This window comes from Misgurnus anguillicaudatus, unplaced genomic scaffold (genome assembly GCF_027580225.2).
Source record: "Misgurnus anguillicaudatus unplaced genomic scaffold, ASM2758022v2 HiC_scaffold_26, whole genome shotgun sequence".
Classification (NCBI taxonomy): Eukaryota; Metazoa; Chordata; class Actinopteri; order Cypriniformes; family Cobitidae; genus Misgurnus; species Misgurnus anguillicaudatus.
This window is the reverse complement of record NW_027395276.1, coordinates 3,101,066-3,128,417: the sequence shown is the minus strand read 5'-3', so window position 1 is coordinate 3,128,417 and position 27,352 is coordinate 3,101,066. Positions and strand designations below refer to the sequence as shown.

The 27,352-nt window shown below is 36.7% G+C and overlaps 1 protein-coding gene across 3 annotated transcripts; it reads left to right on the top strand.

Moving 5' to 3' along the window:
- The first annotated feature begins 2,233 nt into the window (after window positions 1-2,233).
- LOC141362431 (tripartite motif-containing protein 16-like) lies at window positions 2,234-25,526 on the top strand. Of its 3 annotated transcripts, none has more exons than XM_073864493.1 (5): window positions 2,234-3,703; window positions 3,791-3,886; window positions 4,096-4,329; window positions 4,423-4,624; window positions 13,899-14,956. In XM_073864493.1, the coding sequence occupies exons 1-5, from the start codon at window positions 3,113-3,115 to the stop codon at window positions 14,429-14,431; spliced, it is 1,656 nt and encodes a 551-aa protein (XP_073720594.1). In that variant the 5' UTR covers window positions 2,234-3,112; the 3' UTR covers window positions 14,432-14,956. The 3 variants fall into 3 exon arrangements, with proteins under 3 accessions (XP_073720594.1, XP_073720593.1, XP_073720592.1); XM_073864492.1 differs by lacking the exon at window positions 13,899-14,956 and adding an exon at window positions 24,344-25,520 and having other exon boundaries at window positions 2,261-3,703; XM_073864491.1 differs by lacking the exons at window positions 2,234-3,703; window positions 3,791-3,886; window positions 4,096-4,329; window positions 4,423-4,624; window positions 13,899-14,956 and adding exons at window positions 20,574-21,640; window positions 21,871-21,966; window positions 22,176-22,409; window positions 22,515-22,716; window positions 24,344-25,526.
- Window positions 25,527-27,352: the final 1,826 nt, after the last annotated feature.

The window sequence follows — 27,352 nt, the reverse complement described above, 5'->3', positions numbered from 1 at the left end:
TTACAACCCAACAGTTTGGGTTTTTCCCTTTTTGACCCAACACTGGGTTGAAAATAACCCAGCATGTGTGTGTGTGTGTGTGTGTGTGTGTGTGTGTGTGTGTGTGTGTGTGTGTGTGTGTGTGTGTGTGTGTGTGTGTGTGTGTGTGTGTGCGCGTCTGTGTGTGCATGTCCCTTGTGGCTTTAAATGGGATATCATGGCTAACCGCAATATTTTAAGATAAAAGTTTAGGAACATGAAATTGATTTTCTCCATTTTACGGCTTCATTGTAGGCACTGGGAAAAATGGCAAAGTGTTTTAGTTGTGAAGATAGAAAATGTTAACTCTATTCTTCTTCGTTCATGGCTGATGACACCTATCAGGAATCAAGTAAGAGATGCACAGGCAAAATTAATTTACTTCCGTTTTAGTTGTTTATGGATAAATAAAGAGGCCTACAATTAGTAAAATTAAAACTAGTTCTTTTTCCTAATGCAGGAAAGATACAACACTGCTCTAACAAAAACTAGAGTAATTATTGAAAAAACGATTGGTCAGCTTAAAAGGAGATTTCACGTTCTTCACAGGGAGCTACATCTAGAACCAGCAGGAGCAGGAAGAGTCATCATTGCATAGTCCTCTTTAACATATCCATAGGTGTGCTCATGGATAAATAAAGAGGAGACGACATTTCACAGGAGGCAATTAATGATTTTTGGAGACAGAAAGACTATCATCTCAAAGTCACCAAAACGGAATTAACTATGCATTGGAGGGTTATATTAATAATTTTATTGTTGAGAAGGTCGATGAAAAGCTTCAGCTCCACGCAAGAATTTACAGGTCACAGTGTAAACGCGATAAATCGCATCTATTGCCATCATGATCAAATTAAATATGTAACTTACAGGTCTAAGTTGCATACGTTTTCAGGACAAGCCTTTATATCATTGTTACCAAGAGTACCTATCCGTTAGTTTGGTGCTACAGTACGTTAATGAAGCTAAGTGACATGTACAATAAGGTGACCAGATTTTTAAAATGAAAACCGGGGACATTTCCTAGTTAAATGGTGAAAATATCATTAAAATCTCATTTTTTGTTATCTATGAATTAAAAAATGGGGACAAAATGTTTGTTTTAAGTTTTCTTTTTTTATTGTTGTGGGTTAACTGCAAAAATGACTTTCTTCTTGCTTAATAGTATTTTTGTCTTATTTTTAGTACAAATATCTAAAAAATCTTTAAACAAGATGCATTTTCTTGATAAGCAAAATCCCCTAAGAAAAATGTAGCTTTAAGAAAAAAAAATGAATTTGTGCTTAAAACATGCAAAAAAAAAATCTTGAATTAAGTAGTAGTAGGTTTTTTTTGCTTGTTTTAAGCACAAATTTGATATTTTGAAAAATTAGACTTATATTCTTAGGTCATTTTGCCCATCAAGAAAATGCATCTTGACTTAAGAATTTTTGTATTTGTACTGAAAACAAGAGAAAAATACTAATAAGAAAGTTATTTTTTGCAGTGTTTCTAATTCAATTAATTGAACAATTTCTGTATTCTAAAAATCTATTTTTTTCCCGTTTTTTACACAGGAGACATACTTCATCAAAAATGACTTCTAAGGTACTACTTCAGCTGATTTCATAACATTGTAAATGTGAAGAACAGAAGGAATAATGCAAAATGTAAACATATTTAGCCTACACAAAACAAATGCTCCGTAACATACTGTGATCAGTTCACTTCATTGGTTTATTATTTTAATTTAACATGAGTAGTTAGTACCTTAAGCCCCCATAACTTTAACTGTTTTCATATCTTATGATAACTTGATTGATGATAATAATGCTTTCTCATGTGTCTCGTTGTAAATTCTTCTTCGCTAAATCAGTGGCGTGCGCAAGTAATAAGTAGCCCCCTCTGCTGGTGAAAATAATCATTACATGATTGCTCCGGTCTGGATTACATGATTGCTCCGGTCTGGTACTACAAACGCTGTGTTGAGCGGGTTTTTCAGTGTATTTGCTGGTTGTTTTGGACATGCTGTAAAACGAGGAAATTTCCGGGGACAGCTTCAGTCGGGGACAGAACACCAAAAAACGGGACTGTCCCCAGAAAACGGCGACGTCTGGTCACCTTAACAACGCAGCTAGAAAGTTTTCGAATGTTAGGCTAACGTTACATTAGAGATGTTAAAAATAACGTTCAAATTGTTGACTTAGCTTAGAACAGATGTAGACATCCTTGTTTAATTTATCCACGTTTAGTTGGGGTTGTGGTTTACCACACTTAATCCAGAGCAAACACTTATTTCGGTTGAGATTTGGCTTGGGAAAGAGTAAAAAAATACACCACGTCACCCAGCATCTCGGGATACCTAGTGTCGGAGTTGTATGTAACCATACACACCGTTTGACCATTTTAAACTCAAAATGACAAGAAAAAACATATTAAAAACGAATGAAAACTGACTAACTGCAATGCATTTCAATGGACGTGAAAGCAGAGAACATTGGGTTAGCTAGCGCACTGTGATTGGCTCATCGCGTTTAGGGGCGTGGTTTAGCCATAGGTCAATTGATGCACCCGCTTCAAGCTTGACTTACCGGCTGTCAGGTAGCCAATCCCACACAGTGTTTAAAATAGGCATCAGGCTTTAATACTACTCGCTCATAAAGTTTATTTGAGCCAGCACTGCAGTCCGCCGTCACGTCAGGTCAGGTGCAAACACAAGCAATAGCAACGGTACATTGCGTTATCTGGTCCAGGTGCGCGCGACAGATTTCAAATTAGTTGCACCTGATGTCTAATGAGGAATGGTGGGGTGACGGGCGGTTTGGCACACATCATAGGGATTTGATCTGCTATTAACTGTAAGGAATTATTTAACCCAAAAATGAAAAATCTGTCTTTGTTTTCTTCCATTCATACATCAAGGCAGAGCATTTTCATACTGTTTTTCAAACTTTCTGTATGAGACTGACATCTAGTGGACTTGTTTATTATATGACTGACACGCCTGTTTGCACACGTTTCATAAACACAACCAGGAAATACTTGAAGTCAGAGAAACTGAAACTGATGGGCTGTTGTGTGTTTCGTCTTTCTTTCTGTGTGAACATACAGTGAAATGGCAGAAGCCAGTATTTCAATGGTTCAGGATCAGTTCATCTGTTCAATCTGTCTGGATTTACTGAAGGATCCAGTGACCATTCCCTGTGGACACAGTTACTGTATGAGCTGTATTACAAACTGCTGGAATCAAGATGTTCAGAAGAGAAACTACAGCTGCCCTCAATGCAGACAGACCTTCAATACAAGACCTGATTTAAATAAAAACACCATGCTGACTGAAGTGGTGGAGATGCTGAAGAAGACAAAACTACAAGCTGCTCGTCCTGATCACAGTTATGCTGAAGCTGGAGATGTGAAGTGTGACGTCTGTACTGAGAGAAAACACAAAGCTGTCAAGTCCTGTCTGGTGTGTCTGAACTCTTACTGTCAAAATCATCTTGAACAACATGAGAATTTATTCAAAGGAAAGAGACACAAAGTGATAGACGTCACTGGACGACTTCAGCAGATGATCTGCCCTCAACATGAGAAACTTTTAGAGATTTACTGTAAAACTGATCAGCTCTGTATATGTTATCTGTGTATGGTGGATGAACACAATGAACATAAAACTGTATCAGCTGCAGCAGAGAGGACTGAGAAACAGGTAAGAGATGTGATAATGTAATCAGATCTGAGTTTAACTGGTAAAAAATCACTTTATCTATTTAATTATCATTTCCACATCCAACAGAAAGAACTGAAGGAGACGCAGAGAAAATACAATCAGAGAATTCAGGAGAGTCAGAAGAAGCTTCAGGAGCTGAGAGATGTTGTGGAGACTCATAAGGTGAGTTTTGATCAGAAGAACAACTGCTGTCTGCTGTTTCAGATCTGTTTCAGACTCAGTTAAGACTCTCATCCAATCAGTCAGTGAGGAGTTCAGTGCTGGATGACTTTCACTGAAGTTCACTGTGTGTAACAGACTGTGTGATGTACCAGTAAGAGCTGAATGAATGCTGCTGATTCTAATGCTCCTCTCTCTGTGTGTCCTAACAGCGCTCTGCACAGACAGCAGTGGACGACACTGAGAGGATCTTTACTCAACTGATCACATCCATTGAGAGAAGACGATCTGAGGTGACACAGCTGATCAGAGATCAGGAAAAGACTGCAGTGAGTGAAGCTGAAGGACTCTTGAAGCGACTGGAGCAGGAGATTGATGATCTGAGGAGGAGAGACGCTGAGCTGGAGCAGCTTTCACACACAGATGATCACATCCATTTCCTCCAGGTAACAGAGATCAGTGATCTTTAGGAAGTGAAGAGCATGTTTTACTCAGATGATATGTTTCAGTGTCATGAGTTTATGTTTGTGTTTGTGTAGAGTTTTCAGTCTCTCTCTGTTCCTCCTGGATCTACAGACTCACTCAGCATCACTGTCAGCTCTCTCATCTCTTTTGATGATGTAGGAAAATCTGTGTCTCATCTGAGAGAGAAACTGGAGGATTTCTGTAGAGAAGAGATAGAGAAGATATTTGATCAAAGTAAAGCACCTGAACCTGAGACCAGGGAGCAGTTCCTAAAATGTGAGTCTCAATAAACAACAAATAAACACACTGATGCTGATAAAGACATGAACAGTGATAATCTTCATTTCAGTCATTTTAAACTTCTCTATAATGATACTCATGAATCAAACTGAATGTGCAGAATAAACAGAAAATAAATAACTGTGCTCGCCCACAATGAACTGTGAGATCAAATAGCAGTTCATAAATCAAGTTTCTCATTTAATATTTACATTTCAAAAGCCATTATGTTTTTCTATAAACAAAAATGATCCACACTTAAATAAAATGTTGACAAAACATATTTTAAAGTGTACAACTACAGAACAGAGGGACTTTGACAATGTTCACACATTCACAAACCTTTTACACACACATTATGATGAATATAACAATAAAACAATCAGATTAGATTCTCTCTATACTGTAAATGATCTCTGTTCACTTCTTAACACATTGACAGTCCTCAAAAACTAAAATAAATAAGACTTGAAGTTGTTAGATCTGGTCTCCACACCACAGAAAAAATATAACGATCCAGCCCCGGACACCAGATCACGTCAGAAAATATAAGTTTACTTTGTTAAAGTATCTGTCAGATACAAGGCTGATCAATTGTTGCTAGAAGAGAGCATAAACAGAGTCGTAAACAGAGTCGTGAGACGGAGGTTTTAGATGATAAAATAGAACAGAGTTTTATTGATGGACAGTTAGTTTCAGTTGCATATGTCTCAATGTTCAAACCTCGTCCACCCCCGTCTACCCCCGTCTACCCAGGAATACAGCATGCCCTTGTTATATCCAAATTTGCTCAGCTGCATCATCCCTTAGACCTTGGGCTTTCATAAACATTCTCTTTATCTATCTTGTTTACACACAGACAGAACAGCTCTATGAAACTTCCCAAATGTGAAACTGAACCACCAAGAGACATATAAAATATAGAAATACAATGAATTAATGAATGATATAATAAAATACAGAAATATAATAATGAATAAATGAATAAAAACAATAATGAATAAATGAATTAATAAACAATAATGTAATAATAAAAATGATAATAATGAAATTGATAATGATAAAATAATATAAAATAATCAAACAATAATTAAATGGATAATAACTAATGATTATAAAATGATTATGATGATTATGTAAATAAATGATAAAACATAAAAAAACACAATAATAAAAACATTCTGCACGTGAGGATCTAAGGTAGGATCCTTCACTCCCCCCTCTTAATCATATAAGACAAAATTAAATGATTATAGCAAGCAAACTTTCATAATCTTTATCAAAACACAGCTTTAAAAAGCTTGGATGGCCAGTCCTTACTTTTCCCTTCTACATGCTCTTAAAAGAACAGGTCATTTCTGTGTTTCCGCGTACCAGCGTCGGTTGAGGGAGTATGTCTTATACTGAATAATGGCCTTGATGGACCTGTCACAGTCAAGTGTCTAATAAGACAAATCAACACTCTTATGACAATGTACAAGAGCAAGATGACAAACACTTTTGAAATTGCGACTACCAAAGGTGGTTTTTAAATGATTTCAAAGTGGTTCTAATATTGATGTAAACCAGTCAGATGAGAGAAGACTATGGTTTTTATTTAGCTTAGCTATTCGTTTGTGCAAAACTTTAGCCAGATTATCAACCACTTTCCCAGAATCTTCGGAATGTATAGGCAACATAACATTCGGTCGCAATTACAATTACATGTTCCCCCTGAGAAGCCAACAGCATGTCAAGTGCCATTTGATTTCGCAAAACAACTTTTCTAATTGCATTTACTTCGTCCGAAATATTAGCAATAGAAATGAAAGTGACGTTCGCTGTAGCTTCGAATGCTTCATTTAATGCGTGTACTTTCGTTTTGTAAATCAGTTACTTCTCCGAATGGAAACTTCCTAAACATTTCTCAGTATCAGAAATCAAACGTTAAGTATGTCTTATGATTAAGTGCATAATCCTCTGACACTACTCGCATCGCTGATAAAGGTACAAGTAACAGGTTACCTCTCAGCCCTTAGGAAGTAATGGATAAGCTTTTTTACCACAAACGAAGTGTGTACCATTAGGAGCAAATAGTGTTTCATTTGTCATTATCAGAAGAGCTTTGTCACATCTGGAAAACTGGAAATACATTTCTAGTTTATAATGTTTAACCCGTTTCCTTCAATATCAGAAAGAATTCCCTTTAAATTTTACATTTATAGCAAATAGATGGTTTGATTCAGTACTGTTGTACGCAGGCAAATACTAAGTATTACTTCGATAAGATAACTTTTTGTAGTGGCAAACACTGCTTGTGAACAGCAGACTGCTTTTCCATGAATAATCGACAACCTTAAAAACACATCTGTAAGGATTTAACATTATCAGTGGTTCAATAATAATACACTTGACACCAACTTCGCCTTGTGATTTGGTACAATTAGAATCCCCCAAAAAATCATGAAAATATACTCTTTACCATCCCTAAATGCCTATGCTATGGCCATTTCCAACTTTAACAATTTCAGCCATTTTCAGCATCTCTTCTCAGCAATAGGGCATAGTAAGATAAACAAATTGTCTGGTAAGGTTGCAACTTTGATACCAAAACCATCAACTGTGTAAACCATCAACTGGTGTAATACCACTCAGAGTGTTTAAAGATGGAATAGAGATGTCGATTATCAAATCAATAAGAATTTTACAAATGTTACCCATGTTACTTTGTTCAATGATGGAGATCAAATCAGACAGCGGTAATGGACGTACATACAGATGTAGATTTTTGAAGAAAAGATTAACACCCAACAATTGGAAATATTAGGCATCTTAGCGTATGTATGAGCTAGAGTTACTGCCGAATTAAGATTACTGTGATTTCTTAACCATGAATGGAATAATGGATCTGAATTGTGAATCAGAATAGAAATCAACACAGCAAATAACATAATCGTGTTAATTTGGCTCATACACTTCAGCGTCATAATTAAAAATGACCCATTTACCTGGTTTTAATCTGGATCTTGTATAACAGCCTATTGGCTTAAATTTCAAAACAAAACCCCGGTACATATGTTAATTAATAGCCAAATACTGAGTGCATACAGTTAGACTGAATCCATGAATCATTCTGAACAGATGTGAAACACACATCGCATCTAATACATCTCTGACTCTGTGTCATGTCATGAAGACAACACTTGCAACCATGTCAGTTGTGATTCTTGAAACTCAGAATGTCTCTGTTCATGGAATCAACCGGGATCCACGAAGTCTCGCCAGTCCGTCCTTCCGGCAGAATCTCAAAGTACAGCGGAGTTCCAACTGCTGTCTGCTGGAGGTTGGCACCAAGAAGACTCGTAAACATGATAAGGCTTTATTTTTCAGCGATTTTCTTGAAGGCCGCCGACATATATCTCTGCAAAAACATAAAAACAAAAGAAAGGAAAACAAGAGAGCTCCATGGCCAAAAAACAACTTTGTATAAACAGATTTGTTAGGAAATATCTTGTTTTGACTATTGCTAGGAAACAACTAATTTTGACTATTGCTAGTAAATAACTAGCTTTGACTCCCATAGAAGCTATAGACACCCTCAGACGACTAGGCTGGTTCTGGAGGAGCTAAACATTTGCCCCCCACCCCCCTATCTTCAACATGAGGGTGACCCCCTCGTCCTAAAAAAAACAAGGTTCTTCTCATGCACTACTCCATCCCACAGCATTTCGTCTGTCTAAGATTTGGGGAGTATAAGCTAATTTTGCATCTAGGTTTACCTAGCAACTTCACTGCTGAGTTTTACTGTTGAATTTTATTCGCTGAATTTTATTGCTGAAGGGGTACCTAGTAGGACCGCATAAGGATCGTCCCATCTTGGTTTTAGGCCTGAGTGTTGTAAATTTTTAAAAATTATTTGCCCTGGCACAATATTAACAGCATCCTGAACCTGATTTTGCTTTCTTGTACTGCTTCAGTTAAAGCCATACAAAATGTAAAAAGAGAATCTGACATTAAATACAAGTTTACTTCTGCAAGGTCTGAAGTTCATGGCAGCTATGCCATTGAATCCTCAAAAGCCTACAGACTTCCTGACATACCTGACCAGTAAAGTATTTACCCTGATCAGAATCAATAATGTTTCATTTCATCTGGAATGATGTTTCGAACCAGCATATTAGCCATAAAGGCAGCAAAGCCTTTCTTTGTGAGGAAAACCTTTACACCAAACGAGAAAATTATCAGTTATAATTGTAATATCTTGACAACCCTCGCACTTAGGTAAGGTTATAAAGTCACTCTGCAATTCACCAAAACAGCCCTGAAGTGTTCTGCTTACAACTGATAGAATTTGGGAGTGCCAAATTGTGGTTTTGACAAGTTACGCATCCGCAAACAATTTCTTTTGCATGTTTCCTAAAACCCCTCGCCCACCAATTTGCCTTAAAATGTGAACACATTTGAAAAACTCCTAAGCGTCAGACACTGTGTATCTGTGTGACCAAATAAGGAAAATACTTTTGATTTAATGTTAAAATCTCCAAATATCATCATTTGCCAATTTGCAACTATTTTCAAATCATTCTCATTTCTCCTTTCTGGAGCATTGAATTTGAAAATCATCTTCTCAGCTATGTCTGTGAGCTGTTTGTCACCATAGATGACACTTCTGAGCAGTAAGAGTTCCTCTGCATGCCGTTCATGCGGCTGGCAACCGTAGCTGCCTGGTCAGCAAGGTATTCCCTTTAATCTCACTAGAAACTCCCTTCAGGTGGGCTTTTACCACAACCTGTTCCCGGGACATCTCAGGAAACCTCTCTGCTGCCAACCTGCTCGAGATTTATGCACAGCTCCACAGGCATAACAAAATATTAAAATATAAATGTTAGTTTTGTTACTAGCCAGTTCACATGTTTTTGTGATTTTGCATTTCATTTCCCTTTTGTCCACAAAAGATACACATCATTGTAACAATCAAATTGGAATTTTTAAGTGGCAAATTGTCTAAGAACACTTAATATTTGTATAATATCTATACAGTCACAATCATGGCTGTTTGGAATTGCTTCAGACAGACCAAGTAATTTAGCTGGATTTGATGGTGTGCCTTCTTCAATGTCATACGAGCAGCTCTCTCTAAAGAGATAATAAAGCATAAACAGAATATGGCAGATAATGATTATCTTTTTGACCAAGCAAGGCCAAATACACTACCTGAATTGCTCGTAAACAAGGCCCCAGCTTTGTAAAACAAAGTCAAGTTATTGTGAATAATACACATACAGTACAGGCTTATTTCTATCTTCTTGTATTAAAACAGATGTCATATAACCCTTTGTTAGTTTACATACAATGTAAAAGACTTTCTGCGATTAATCATGCCAAGTGCAGGAGCTTCGCATAAGGCTTCTTTCAATCCATCAAAAGTTATGTTAACTTCAGGAGTCTAGTTAACTGAGTCTTGGGCCTTTGGATGACCTTTTAACAAATTGTTTAAGGGTTGTGATTTTTCTGCATACCCTTTAATCCAGTTATGACTGTAATTACATAAACCCAAAAAAAGAAGAAATCTCAGCTCTTGAATAGTTGTTAATAGATGTTTTTTTTGTTTGTTTTTTTTAATTGCCTCACAGTGACTAGGTGTTTTTTCGTCTTTTACCCTGCGATACACTTTGAATTTGGGTCAAAGATTACTTCTGTTACTTCTTTATTGTACAAGAAATCAAACAGCCTGACGTCTTTCTCATGTTCAGTTTTTGTCTTCTGAACAAATCAAAATATCATCAATATATTGAATGATGACTGATGTTAAACCAAAATCTTTCAAATGTCTTTGATGTCTTAAATGTCTTAAAAGTCTTAAATGTTTTGCAAAGACTGCTGATATCAGGTGGACCTTAAATTGTAAAAGCAAATAATGATGGAATTTCTTTTACAATAGGTACAGACCAAAATCCATTAGTCATATCAAAACCTGTAAACCATTTGTGTTCCGGTTTAATCAACCTTAAATCGTTGATGAGTCAGCCACAAGATGTCTTATCTTATCAATGTATTGGTTTGCTATGCTACTCTATAATCAACTGTGAGTCTCCATGACCCATAACTGCCATATTACATTTCAATTTCTGAATTGCAAATCTGAATTCAAATTAATCAACACATCCAAACCATGTAATGGCTGAATTACGTCACTACTAAATTGCAACAGTGACTACATGTGGGACAAACTGAAAAATGAGAGGAAGATCTAAATATCATGAGTTCACATTTATGTTACGAACCCCTGTTTAAAATATGCTTGTTGGAAAAGGGTTAAGCAACATAAATGACACGTGACACTCACTCACACATCTCATTTCCCCTATTCTCGACAGGTGATTAAACTTAAATTATACTTAAACCAAAAAAACTTAACACAGAGAATATCAAAATAAAACTCAAGTTATCTCGATAGGCCATCATGACGCACACAGAATTCACAGCTGCGTACCGCACAGCAAAGCTGCTGCTAGGCCATAACACCGAGTTTCTCTGAGAAAAGTCAAACTTTTCTTGTTGCATGAATAGTTTAGTTTCTGATGTTAAAGAAACTTCTGTAAGAAAATCAGATGGAAAGATTGTTATCTCTGCTTCTTATCAATGAAAAAATAAAATATGTATTTAAAATATGGACCCTAACATATAGAGTAGGCCACACATAAGCACTCTCTCTCTCTCAAAGCTTTAAAGAGAGAAGAGAAAAGCTTATCGTTGTTTTGTTTTTTGCTTCAGCAATCGCTGGAAGAACAGATACAGCGCCTCTCAAACCCCCTCCTTCGCTCATACAAACGTTCAGTGATTTTCAACACTTTCATTTATCTTTCATTTACAACTTGCAAATTCATTCCAAACTACTTACTGTTGTATCTTCCTACATCAAACCAAACCTAAAGGATTTATCCAAACATCTATTTTAGCTCTATCGTCAGTTAAATGTTCACTACTCAAAGTTTCACCAAGAACTTCTTCAAACTTTTTCTGTCTGCTCATGACAGATTGACTGAAACTATGTTGAACCCGTCTCTGACCAATAAAGAAAATTAATCTCTTTCAGAGCTTCCAAACAGTTAAAACTGATCATGGATTTAACATTCCCTACTTCCTTTGACCATCATAAACTTACTCCACTTACTCCACTTACTCTAACCTTCATACACTTACTTTGAGCCCTCAACTCTATGGAAAAACAACACACTGTCTTTCACACACACTATTCGTATCTGAACATAAATTTACTGAGCATATTTTATTTAGTTAACAAAATGAGAGTTGAAACACTTTACCTTTATTTTACCCATTAAAAATTTTGAAATAGTCCTTTCATCAGACATTGGATAGCAGCTGTAATCTTAACACTAATTTGGAAGATTCAACCACAAACTTATAATCCTGTCCCTTAACTGTTATGTTTATACATGGCAAATTTCGAAAAGCAACTTCCTTAAACATTATAGAATTAAATGGCATATATCATGTATATCATGGTATATTAACTGGCATTTGCAAAGGCAGATCTTCATTGTCAAGCACAGCATAGAAGTAGCAAAACCAAAATACAATACTCATCTGAACTCACGAAGGACATGATTTACCCTTTTTACAAACATCATTGTCTGTGTCAAAATCTGAAACTGGTTGTTTTGATGTCACTACCAGTGTCGCATGCATTTAAAATCTGGTAAAACCGACGTAATTTGCTCAACAAAGAATTGTAACTTAAACATAAGCCATTTTAGATTTTTGTTTATTTTCAAACAGAGCTTTTAACTTTTGAATATCTATCTTATAACCCCTTCAGCATTCCCTCCATAACTTCTTTAATCTCTGTTATGTTTGTCTTGATTTTACATTTTCACTTTTCAATTTCTACATTTAGACAAAGTGACAAAAATCCAAGGGATACGCTTCGATTCTTGGGTTATCATTTTTTTGAATTTTACACATGTTTATTTTAACTCTTTAGATACGTCTTTACTTTTGTCTTTGTAACCTAAAGACCGCCCAACGTACTTTTGATGTTATATTATATTTGATGTTATATTTAGCAACTGAATTTTTCTTTTTCCTCTTGTTTGATCTTAAAGCACTCTTTCAGCTGTTGTTTTAGCTTTTTAATTATATCATCTAGCTTGATTTCAGTCTCTGACTGCTCCATTATCAAAGTAATATAATCTGACCAGTAGACAAGCTACCAAACACAGTACGTACTGAATTTTCCAAAATGTCAGAACAGAACACACTCACTTTTTATTTTGCTTAAGTGGATGAGTCAGGAGAGAACACCGGACCAGCCAGAGAGTTACCCCATCGTCACTCGCGGCTTGGAGTCAGAAGCCAGTGGTCTGGAAACATTTACATCTGGATGTGCGAGACAAAATCCCGACTCCTCGTTCGGATAGAGACAACAAAACTTGTTATTCTATCCTGCCGACTACGCCAAAACTGTTAGATCTGGTCTCCACACCACAGAAAAAATATAACGATCCAGCCCCGGACACCAGATCACGTCAGAAAATATAAGTTTACTTTGTTAAAGTATCTGTCAGATACAAGGCTGATCAATTGTTGCTAGAAGAGAGCATAAACAGAGTCGTAAACAGAGTCGTGAGACGGAGGTTTTAGATGATAAAATAGAACAGAGTTTTATTGATGGACAGTTAGTTTCAGTTGCATATGTCTCAATGTTCAAACCTCGTCCACCCCCGTCTACCCCCGTCTACCCAGGAATACAGCATGCCCTTGTTATATCCAAATTTGCTCAGCTGCATCATCCCTTAGACCTTGGGCTTTCATAAACATTCTCTTTATCTATCTTGTTTACACACAGACAGAACAGCTCTATGAAACTTCCCAAATGTGAAACTGAACCACCAAGAGACATATAAAATATAGAAATACAATGAATTAATGAATGATATAATAAAATACAGAAATATAATAATGAATAAATGAATAAAAACAATAATGAATAAATGAATTAATAAACAATAATGTAATAATAAAAATGATAATAATGAAATTGATAATGATAAAATAATATAAAATAATCAAACAATAATTAAATGGATAATAACTAATGATTATAAAATGATTATGATGATTATGTAAATAAATGATAAAACATAAAAAAACACAATAATAAAAACATTCTGCACGTGAGGATCTAAGGTAGGATCCTTCAAAGTTTTATTTTAATTATTGAAATGTACAATTTTACATTTAAATGATGTTTTTGATTTGTCTTCATCAGATTATTATCACTTCACTGCAGATCCAAACACAGCAAATAAATATCTCCGTCTGTCTGAGGAGAACAGAGTGATTACTGACACTTTCCCAGACACAGAGCAGTATGCTGATCATCCAGACAGATTTGATGGTTATTGTCTTCAGGTGTTGTTTAGTGAGAGTTTTAGTGGACGCTGTTACTGGGAGGTTGAGTTTAGTGGTTTGGTTTATATATCAGTGTCATATAAGAGCATCAGCAGGAAGGGAGGAGGTGATGAGTGTTTGTTTGGATATAATGATCAGTCCTGGAGTTTGTGCTGCTGTGACTTCAGTTGTTCATTCATACACAATAAGATTAAGACTGAACTCCCTGTAGTGTTCAGATCTTCTAGAATAGGAGTTTATGTGGATCACAGTTCAGGATCTCTGTCCTTCTACAGCGTCTCTGACACAATGATCCTCATCCACAGAGTCAACACCACATTCACTAAACCTCTATATCCTGGGTTTTATGTTGTTTATGGATCAGTGAAACTGTGTGATATAACAATATAGATGATACAGAGAGTCTACAGATAATTTTGTCATATTAGAAGTCTGAACATGATGAATCAACAACAAAGAAATAATAAGTCTTTCATTTACTGATAAGTAATATTAAATAACTGATTGTAATGTTATATTTTAATAATTGTATTTTGTCCTGTCAAACAGAGGTAGCTGTACAGTAGTTATTCACAGTTAATATTATTCATCTACATATCCAAAATGTATGTACAAATCTTCTTTCTGTTTACAGACGTGATGTAATCACAAAGTCATATGAACATTTACCACAAAATGTATCACATTAAATCTCCAGTTTGTGTTTGTTATGGGTTAATTTAAAGTCACTATTATGGTGATTTATGTTTCCTTCAGTTAGGCATTTGTTCCTTCACTGAACTTACTCTTCTCTTTTAGCAAATACAACAATGTTTTATGAAGACCAGTTGTTCATTGATTGATGTAGAGAGAAAACTAATCAAATCATCTGAGATTGTTTGTTTATACATTATAGTGTAAACTATTAAAACCTGACACTATAAAAAAGCATATAAATGTAATCATCTGACACAAGACTGATCTAACGCTTTATTTGTGTGTGTGTGTGTGTGTGTGTGTGTGTGTGTGTGCGTGTGCGTGTGCGTGTGCGTGTGCGTGTGCGTGTGCGTGTGCGTGTGCGTGTGTGTGTGTGTGTGTGTGTGTGTGCGCGTCTGTGTGTGCATGTCCCTTGTGGCTTTAAATGGCATATCATGGCTAACCGCAATATTTTAAGATAAAAGTTTAGGAACATGAAATAGATTTTCTCCATTTTACGGCTTCATTGTAGGCACTGGAAAAAATGGCAAAGTGTTTTAGTTGTGAAGATAGAAAATGTTAACTCTATTCTTCTTCGTTCATGGCTGATGACACCTATAAGGAATCCAGTAAGAGATGCAAATTTAATTTACATTTACGAATCTTTTGTTTCGAATCATTGGTTCGGAGCTTGTTTCAAACTGGCCCAAGTCACGTGATTTTAGCAAACGAGGCTTCATTACGTCATAACTGTTTCGAAACGTTTCGAAAATCCGATGGTTCACCACTAGGGGGAGTTGATCACATGACCAGTGTGTAATATGTTTAGGTGAACTCGGGTCAGTTTTATTATGAAAGTTCATGAAACATGTATCCTTCTGACTAATAACACTGCCATTTTGTCTACTTTTTGTTTATAGACAGATTTAATGACAAAAATGTGCATAATTAAAAGGGTAGTTAGTTTTAATCATTTGTTTGCCCTAAATAAAACTAAAAACACATAATACACTTTTAACTATGTCTTTATTAAGTTTAATATTTTTTTAACATATTTTAATAAAAATCTTGCTATTATTTTGTAAAAAAAAGTGTAAAATGTGTGGACACATCTGCTTTTACACTATTTTGACCAGCAGGGGTCGCAAGCGTGTGGGTTTCGAACTGCTTCGAAAAACTGAATCAATTTTCAAAGCAATTGGTTCAATTGATTCGAAGCTTCGAAAAGCTTCATTTCTCCCATCACTAGATACAACACTGCTCTAACAAAAACTAGAGTAATTATTGAAAGAACGATTGGTCAGCTTAAAAGGAGATTTCACGTTCTTCACAGGGAGCTACGTCTAGAACCAGCATAAGCAGAAAGAGTCATCATTGCATAGTCCTCTTTAACATATCCATAGGTGTGCTCATGGATAAATAAAGAGGAGGAGACATTTCACAGGAGGCAATTGATTTTTGGAGACAGAAAGACTATCATCTCAAAGTCACCAAAACGGAATTAACTATGCATTGGAGGGTTATATTAATCATTTTATTGTTGAGAAGGTCGACGAAAAGCTTTAGCTCCACTCAAGAATTTACAGGTCACAGTGGAAACGCAATAAATCGCATCTCGTTGCCATCATGATCAAATTAAATATGTAACTTACAGGTCTAAGTTGCATACGTTTTCAGGACAAGCCTTTATATCATTGTTACCAAGAGTAGGGGAGAATGGGGTAAAGTGAGACATTTTTTACATTTGCTCCCCTCTAAGCGAGCTAAAATGATATATCAGTCAAATTTACACATTTCCCATTAATTCAGGATGTTTCCTAGCTATGGAAATTACCAGAATGTATTCAGGACGAAGAGCAGTGAAAAAATGATTGTTTTAAAAAAAGTGGTCTTGTGTCTCACTTTACCCCAGCTTAGGGGTAAACTTAGACAGACCAGAAAAATCAAGGGGGTAAAGTGAACCAGCTCGGGGTAAACTGATCCACTTACTTTTTACACTCTGAAACTACCATAACAGCACATATTGTAACAGATAAAAGCCTGACGGCTAGCTTGACAACCACACATTCCAGAACTAATGTTGGACTAGTAAAAGAATCAAGGGGATTGGTCAATTAAGAACATTATTTTTCTAAACACTTGAAAGTACAGTAACTCTGAACCAAAATCAAATATAACATAATATAATTCAAAAGTTATATTTTTTGGCCAGTTTTTGCCTTTATTTAACAGTGAGTTTTGGAGAGGACAGGAAAGTACAGGGAGGAGAGAAGGGTATTGGATCGGCAAATGACCACGAGCCGGGAATCGAACTCCCAGAAAGTGTGAAAGCACCACATGTCGGAGCGCTGCCCACTGTACACCATTGGCTCCGACAATTCAAATTTTTTTAATTAACATTCAAATGACATATAGAACCAGTTAGATTAGAACGCAGTCTGGGGGTCAGAACAAAGGACCCTTAGAGCTAGTGTCTGCGGGTCAGCGCAAAAGACAATCAGAACCATCTTTCAATATTTCTATCCCTTGCAGCTGCCCTTACTGTGGGTTCACACCAGACGTGAGTTCAACGATTTGTGCAAGTAGATTACTTTCAAAGTTAATGCAAAGACACGATCAGACGCATCCTCGCCTGGGGCGAACACGCACTATTCACCTCAAACATGTCTTCGCCCAAGTTGAAAATATTTATCTCGAGCGAAAAATTTGCATGACACAATGTTAAATCCCGTGAGTAATCTAGAGTGAATAATGCTACGTACACACCAAATGCGGGGCATTGCGTTACTTGATCTAGATTACTCGCTGGATTCATGGAATTTTTTGCTCAAGTTGAATATTTTCAAATTGGGCGAAGACATGTTTGCGGCGAATAGAGCGTGTTTTCGTGGCAAACGCGCCACCCATATCACGTCATTCGCATCGCCACATGCGAGGACGTGTCTGATTGCGTCTTTGCATCGACTTTGTATGTAATCTACTTGCGCAAATTGTTGAACTTGTGTCTGGTGTGAACCCACAGTACCACGATGCCTCGCGTTTGGTGTGTATACGTAGCATTAGAGACTTCTTTCCTTCCTTGACTTAAGCAGCTGCACTCTCCATCTCCTCAAGGGGTGTTTTTCCCCAGGCTGTCTTCCTGGTGTATTGACTAGGCATAATGGTTTTTCTGCAATGTTTATAACATTAAAAATAAAACATATGTAATGTAATATTACATTAAAATATGTTTTAGACTAAACTGAACTTGTGCCTCATGTCTCACTTTACCCCACAGCATTTGTCTCACTTTACCCCACCACCACATTTTGGAAAAAAAAACTCTCTCTCTTGGAAATTCAGGCTTATCTTCAGCTAGCATCAACAGAAGGTTTTATATGTTGGTAGTTCATAAACATGTGTGATATAAGTTTTTCTACCTGAATCAATTTGCTTTGGCACAACAGCTGATTAAGTTGACAGCAAGAAAATTTACTTTTACAAGCAAAAAATATATTTTTGTGAAAAAAACATGTTAACCACAGCAGCATGAGGTCCTGTCCTTCATGGCCAAGGGGAAATTTGAGGGGCTTAAAAACAAAATGGTCATAGGACCACAAATGTGTTCCGTTGCCTAGATACAGGGGGTGTCTCACTTTACCCGATGTCTCACTTTACCCCACTCTCCCCTACCTATCCGTTAGTTTGATGCTACAGTACGTTAATGAAGCTAAGTGACATGTACAACGCAGCTAGAATGTTTTCGAATGTTAGGCTAACGTTACATTAAAGATGTTAAAGATAACGTTCAAATAAGTTGTTGACTTAGCTTAGAACAGATGTAGACATCCTTGTTTAATTCATCCACGTTTAGTTGGTGTTGTGGTGTACCACATAACTTAATCCAGAGCAAACACTTATTTCGGTTGAGATTTGGCTTGGGAAAGAGTAAAAAAATACACCACGTCACCCAGGATCTCGGGATACCTAGTGTCGGAGTTGTATGTACCCACCGTTTGACCATTTTACACTCAAAATGACAAGAAAAAACATATAAAAACGAATGAAAACTGACTAACTGCAATGCATTTCAATGGACGTGAAAGCAGAGAACATTGGATTAGCTAGAGCACTTTGATTGGCTTATCGCGTTTAGGGGCGTGGTTTAGCCATAGGTCAATTGGGATGCACCCATATAGCAACAAAGAGTATAGAAGTGCTTCTATACTCTTTGATAGCAAGCAACAAGCTTCAGAACTTACCGGCTGTCTCTTCAGGTAGCCAATCCCGCACAGTGTTTAAAACAGGCATCAGGCTTTAATACTCGCTCGTAGTGATGGTCGTTTTCGAAGCACTGCTTCATGAGGCTTCGAAACATTTACGAATCTTTTGTTTCGAATCATTGGTTCGGAGCTTGTTTCAAACTGGCCCAAGCATAGATATGTATAAAGGCTAGATGGCTTACCGGCGCTGAGAGCCAATGGGACCCGACGACGTCACATGGCGGCCATCTTAGGACAGGACCGCTCGTCCAGTTATAACATTAAAGTCTATTGTGCATGTAGTGCTGAAATAACTATATTTTGCTCAATTTTCAACCGATTTTCAAACGGCTTGGTGTGTCATAAACGTCAGGGATGCGGCTATTTAACTGCATACTTGTGAAAAATTATAGCCACGGAGTTTATTAGCACAAATCATAGCCACGTTAATAAGGTTTTTAATACACCAAACCGTTTGTAAATCCGTCAAGAATTCAGCAAGTTACGAGCATTTTAGTTGGCGTATGTCACTCACCTTCCGTCCACAGCAGCAGGGAGCAGCACTGGCAGGACTGACCTAAGATGGCCGCCAAGTGACGACACAGCTGACTCCGCCTTGAGCCATCTAGCCTTTATACATATCTATGGGCCCAAGTCACTACTCGCTCATAAAGTTTCTTTGAGCCAGCACTGTAGTGATGGGAGAAATGAAGCTTTTCGAAGCTTCGAATCAATTGAACCAATTGCTTCGAAAATTGATTCAGTTTTCCGAAGCATGCTGCGTCCGAAAACTCAAGGCAGTGACTCGTTGCCTCGCTGCCTCATGAGGAAATGACTTCGGAGGCATGAAGGTAGCTCAGAGAAAGACTTTCGGACACACTTCTAAGGCAGCGTGTTTGAAATTTAAACAGAGAGCGCCTTTGTGATAACTAATCACATATTTGAAAACTGCAATACTAATTTCTCGCTAGAAATGCAATTAAAAGGTGTAAAAAGTGAAAATATACCTTTATTTACACTAAATTGGTGGTCCAGTCGCGTCCTTGGCCGCCATTTTATTTTTTCGAACTCGACCGGACTCGACCAATCACATTCTTAATGTACGTCCACGCATAGGTATCTCAGGAGACAGGAAGTAAACCAAACATTGAATTCGGACATGCCTTGATGCCTTGCTGCCTTGGAAAGCTGCCTCAGAAGGCAGCAATTTACAGTTTTCGGACGCAGCCGCAGTTCGAAACACCACTCACGCTGGCGACCCCTGCTGGTCAAAATAGTGTAAAAGCAGATATGCCCAAACATTTTACACTTTTTTTAACAAAATAATAGCAAGATTTGTATTAAAATATGTTAAAAAAATTATTTAACTTAAGTAAGACATAGTTAAAAGTCTATTATGTGTTTTTATTTTAATTTAGGGCAAACAAATTATTAAAACGAACTACCCTTTGAATTATGCACATTTTTGTAATTAAATCTGTCTATAGACAAAAAGTAGACAAAATGGCAGTGTTATTAGTCAGAAGGATAAATGTTTTATGAACTTTCATAATAAAACTGACCCGAGTTCACCTAAACATATTAGACTGCATGGTCATGTGATCAACTCGTGGTGAACCATCGGATTTTCGAAACGTTTCGAAACAGTTATGACGTAATGAAGCCTCGTTTGCTAAAATCACGTGACTTGGGCCAGTTTGAAACAAGCTCCGAACCACTGATTCGAAACAAAAAATTTGTAAATGTTTCGAAGCCTCATGAAGCAGTGCTTCGAAAACGACCATCACTAACGGGCGGTTTGGCACACATCAAAGGAATTTGATCTCCTATTAACTGTAAGGAATTATTTCACACAAAAATGAAAAATCTGTCATTGTTTTCTTACATTCATACATCAAGGCAGAGCATTTTCATACTGTTTTTCAAACTTTCTGTATGAGACTGACATCTAGTGGACTTGTTTATTATATGACTGACACGCCTGTTTGCACACGTTTCATAAACACAACCAGGAAATACTTGAAGTCAGAGAAACTGAAACTGATGGGCTGTTGTGTGTTTCGTCTTTCTTTCTTTGTGAACATACAGTGAAATGGCAGAAGCCAGTATTTCAATGGTTCAGGATCAGTTCATCTGTTCAATCTGTCTGGATTTACTGAAGGATCCAGTGACCATTCCCTGTGGACACAGTTACTGTATGAGCTGTATTACAAACTGCTGGAATCAAGATGATCAGAAGAGAAACTACAGCTGCCCTCAATGCAGACAGACCTTCAATACAAGACCTGATTTAAATAAAAACACCATGCTGGCTGAAGTGGTGGAGAAACTGAAGACCACTAAACTACAAGCTGATCGTCCTGATCACAGTTATGCTGAAGCTGGAGATGTGAAGTGTGACGTCTGTACTGAGAGAAAACACAAAGCTATCAAGTCCTGTCTGGTGTGTCTGAACTCTTACTGTCAAAATCATCTTGAACAACATGAGAATTTATTCAAAGGCAAGAGACACAACCTGATAGACGCCACTGGACGACTTCAGCAGATGATCTGCCCTCAACATGAGAAACTTTTAGAGATTTACTGTAAAACTGATCAGCTCTGTATTTGTTATCTGTGTATGGTGGGGAAGCACAATGAACATAAAACTGTATCAGCTGCAGCAGAGAGGACTGAGAAACAGGTAAGAGATGTGAACTGTGATAAATGTTTCATTATAATGACATCAAAGCTACATTACTAAACATCTTTATATCTTAATGTAACACATACATCACATTCCTTTGATTTATAAAGTTAAGGACATTGTGAAGATGCCATTTTAGACCTACTGTATCGCCCAGGGTTTAACTTGTAAAAAAAACACTATAATGTACATTTATTCTGTTTAATTATTATTTCCACATGCAACAGAAAGAACTGAAGGAGACGCAGAGAAAATATCATCAGAGAATCCAGGAGAGTCAGAAGAAGCTTCAGGAGCTGAGAGATGTTGTGGAGACTCATAAGGTGAGTTTTGATCAGAAGAACAACTGCTGTCTGCTGTTTCAGATCTGTTTCAGACTCAGTTAAGACTCTCATCCAATCAGTCAGTGAGGAGTTCAGTGCTGGATGACTTTCACTGAAGTTCACTGTGTGTAACAGACTGTGTGATGTACCAGTAAGAGCTGAATGAATGCTGCTGATTCTAATGCTCCTCTCTCTGTGTGTCCTAACAGCGCTCTGCACAGACAGCAGTGGACGACACTGAGAGGATCTTTACTCAACTGATCACATCCATTGAGAGAAGACGATCTGAGGTGACACAGCTGATCAGAGATCAGGAAAAGACTGTAGTGAGTGAAGCTGAAGGACTCTTGAAGCGACTGGAGCAGGAGATTGATGATCTGAGGAGGAGAGACGCTGAGCTGGAGCAGCTTTCACACACAGATGATCACATCCATTTCCTCCAGGTAACAGAGATCAGTGATCTTTAGGAAGTGAAGAGCATGTTTTACTCAGATGATATTTTCTATGAAATGTTTCAGTGTCATGAGTTTATGTTTGTGTTTGTGTAGAGTTTCCAGTCTCTCTCTGTTCCTCCTGGATCTACAGACTCACTCAGCATCATTGTCAGCTCTCTCATCTCTTTTGATGATGTAGGAAAATCTGTCTCTCATCTGAGAGAGAAACTGGAGGATTTCTGTAGAGAAGAGATAGAGAAGATATATGATAAATATAAAGCACCTGAACCTGAGACCAGGGAGCAGTTCCTAAAATGTGAGTCTCAACAAACAACAAATAAACACACTGATGCTGATAAAGACATGAACAGTGATAATCTTCATTTCAGTCATTTTAAACTCCTCTATAATGATACTCATGAATCAAACTGAATGTGCAGAATAAACAGAAAATAAATAACTGTGCTCGTCCACAATGAAACATAACTGTGAGATCAAATAGCAGTTCATAAATCAAGTTTCTCATTTAAAGATACAATTTGTATTTATGCGCCGAAAGATGGCGCCAGATCAAACAAAAACAATGATGTTGTTTACTGACGCTCTGAAGCAGCGTGGAATTATGGGATTTGTAGTCTTTAACTTTAGCCATCAATCAGACGAGAACCAGAAATCACGTTGATGGATAAAGTAATCAAGTCTTATAAATGTTGCGTTTGATGACATCGTTTATTTCATTATGTAAGTTTATATGTGATGTTCAAAACGAAATTGTTAGTCATATTGATATTACAGTATTAGTCCAAATTCGATGGTAAACAAAGCACAGAATTAAGTTTTCAATTTACAATCTACAATGATTTTTCACATAATGTTGTCGTGAAGCTCTCTCTATTCAGATAATGCAACACCAAATTGATCCTCCCTCGTTTGTTCCAAACTCTTCTTGGGTCGTTTGGTTGGACCGTACGCTTACAGGAGCTGACACAACCAGCGGCAGACGGTACAGAGATATCAATAAGTTCATAAGCAAGCGCATAGTTCCGCATTTGTCCACAACACTGGCTGCGTCCGAAAACTCAAGGCAGTGAGGACTTGTGGCCTCGCTGCCTCATGAGGACATGACTTCGGACTCGGAGGCCTGAAGGCTGCTCAGAGAAAGGCTTTCCGACGCACTTCAAAAGCAGCGTGTTTGAAATATAAACAGAGAGCGCCTTTGTGATAACTAATCACATATTTGAAAACTACAATACTAATTTCTCGCTAGAAATGAAATTAAAATGCTTAAAAAGTGAAAATATACGTTTATTTTCACTAAATTCACTCCAGCCGCTTCCTTGGCCGCCATTTTATTTTTTCGAGCTCGACCAGTGTGGTCATGTGGTTTACGTCAGTAAAGGCGGTGACAAAGGGTCACATGGATATTAACGTCATTGACAGGAGACTGCACTGCCCCGTAACAATGTTTTTAATGGAAATTTTCTCACGATTTACAAGTAGTAGAAAACATTACAGATATTGATAGTAATCAGCTGGACAAAATATATAACACTGGCCTAGTGGTTTTTGGAGATTTTACTGCAAATATCTTACAAATTGCACCTTAAATATTTAAATTTCATAAGCCATAATGTTTTTCTATAAACAAAAATTCTCTACACTTAAATTAAATGATAACAAAATATATTTTAAAGTGTAGAACTACAGAACAGAGAGACTTTAACAATGTTCACACATTCACAAACCTTTTACACACACATTATGATGAATATAACAGTAAAACAATCAGATTAGATTCTGTCTATACTGTAAATGATCTCTGTTCACTTCTTAATTCATTGACAGTCCTCAAAAACTAAAATAAATAAGACTTAATGTTTTATTTTAATTATTGAAATGTACAATTTTACATTTAAATGATGTTTTTGATTTGTCTCCATCAGATTATCATCACTTCACTGCAGATCCAAACACAGCATATAAATATCTCCGTCTGTCTGAGAGGAACAGAGTGATTACTGACACTAAAAGAGTCCAGCCGTATCCTGATCATCCAGACAGATTTGATCATTCTGATCAGGTGTTGTGTAGTGAGAGTTTGTGTGGACGCTGTTACTGGGAGATTGAGTGGAGAGGTCGAGTGTTAATATCAGTGTCATATAAGAGCATCAGCAGGAAGGGAGGTGATGAGTGTTTGTTTGGATTTAATGATCAGTCCTGGAGTTTGTGCTGCTGTGACTCCAGTTGTTCATTCTGGCACAATAAGATTAAGACTGAACTCCCTGTAGTGTTCAGATCTTCTAGAATAGGAGTTTATGTGGATCACAGTTCAGGATCTCTGTCCTTCTACAGCGTCTCTGACACAATGACCCTCATACACAGAGTCAACACCACATTCACTAAACCTCTCTATCCTGGGTTTTATGTTGTTTATGGATCAGTGAAACTGTGTGATCTAACAATATAGATGATACAGAGAGTCTACAAATAATTTTGTCATATTAGAAATCTGAACATGATGAATCAACAACAAAGAAATAATAAATCTTTCATTTACTAATTAGTAATTTTAAATAACTGATTGTAATGTTATATTTTAATAATTGTATTTTGTCCTGTAAATCAGAGGTAGCTGTACAGTAGTTATTCACAGTTAATATTATTCATCTACAGCCGTGTATTATTTTATGTGTACAAACCGCTATAAATAAAATGTTATACAAGCCACTAAAATCATAATGTATGGGTCTGAATTCGAAATTAATCTCAATTCACATATTTCTAAGACAGACATTTAGTTTGACATTAGTTTAATCCAAAATATACAATGCTGAATATACAATGGTGGATTTATACTAAAAAATTCTAACAATATGTTTAAAGACATCACTAAAGTTAATTAATGTTTGAATTGCCGATTACTTAAATAAAATGTCCCAGTACAATAAAACCATTAAGATATTTTGCATTGTTATTTTCATTCATTACTGTCATTATTGTAGTTCACATTACTGTAATACATTACAGTTATTATTTATTTAAAAAACTTTCAGATGGTTGAAGAGATCATAAAATACCTAAATCGATTCTTACCAGTAGGAGAAACACGAAAAAATGATTCATTCAATTTACTTTTTTTAAGGTAAGTGGTCGCAATCAATTTATTTAAGCTACATTTAAAAAAATAGAAAAAAAGAAAACTTTGTTTAAATGTAGCTTAAATAAATTGAATGCAACAACGTACCTTAAAAAATGGAGTAAATTGAATTAATATTTTTTTCAGTGTAGGGTGCATCCAATTTAGGGACCGCTACCTTCCATGGCCGTATTTGAAGGGCAATGACGTCACCGGGCTATGACGAAGGCTGTCCCAATTCGAAGGCTCTTTCACATGTGGCCTTCTTTTCCCTGAAACCCAGGATCCATGGGATTCTTCACAGCTTTGGCTATCCCAAGAGATTCAATGCCCGCCTGTGACGTCTACACAGCAAAATCTCCAGAGTTAAATGAACACTGCTGGGTGTATATATTGTCCCAATCTTACAAAGTGGTGAAACTAAAGTAACACCGAAGCAGAGTTAAAAGCTGCAATCTTTCACTTTTGCCTCTCTATCACCATCTCTGTTTAAAACTAAAATTACAATTTTCTTGCAGAGTTATTTTCTGAACATGGATGATAAGTTTAACTTCTAAACTGCTTTAAGAACAAAATACAAGTGCTCAACTGTAGTGATTCATTGGGAAGAAAGGGAAATGTTATTTAAAACACCATTGAACACAGAAGAACACTATGGGAATTCCTAGATTTAGCTCAAAGGGAATATAAAGTATAATTACGGCAGTGGTTCATGTAGGTTGTCTACAAACCGGAAGGTTGGTGCTTCGATCCCCGGCTCCACCGGACCAAGTGTCGCGGTGTCCTTGAGCAAGACACCTAACCCCAGCTGCTCCAGACGAGCTGGATGGCGCCTTGCATGGCTGACACCGCCGTTGGTGTGTGAGTGAATAGATGAATGTGAGGCATCGTGTACAGTGCTTTGGATGGCCATAGATCTGTTAAAAGCGCTATATAAATGCAGACCATCTATACAAAATTTATAAGGTTTTACCTGATTTAGCAGAATTAATAGTAACCATTAATTAATGCATTCGTCCAGTGACTATTCTCATAATTGTACATTAAGAAGTTAATTCTGTGGCCTTTAGAAAATAAGGTAACACTTTATTTCGATAGTCCACTTTAGACATTTTACTAATCATAAGTAACTTTGCAACTACTTAACTACTTATCAACTACCAATCTTTAGAGAATTAGTAAACTGTCTGCTTAATATCTACTAACACTTGATTGCAATGATATCTCAAGAGACATTCATCTGTCTAGAAGTATCTTTGCATGTGCATGTCAACTTATTCCACTAACCCAAACCTCTTCCCTAACCCTAACCCTTACAGTCTACTAATACTCTAATGACAGTTAGTTGAAGTATAGTTGCAAAATATTGAAAGTTAGTTGACATGTAGTTGCAAACAGTGCTTTAAGTGGCCAAAAAGAGGTGCCGGTACTCTATTTTTTTTGCTGACTCGACTCCTATATTGAAGGGGTTTTATATTTAGCAGTCAACAGACGACCTTGTAAAAAATAATTAATCCTTTTATAAATTTGTGGATTTGCTTGAGCTAGAAATAGCTACTGAACATAAATAAAATGTGCAAAAGGATTTTGAAAAAATACCATTAGAAAGAGCTACTGTAGAAAGAGTTTTTGAACATAAATAAAATGTGCAAAAGGTAGATATGTGAGTAAAATTTTCAGCATGGTTAAATGCTAAAACTAGTGGTTCAGATAGAAAAAGCTTGAAAAAAAAACATTAAAATGAGACCAAGACCATGTCTATGGGGTCAAGAATAACAAAATACTGGCCATTTGCAACTCTAATTAAAGTCATTTA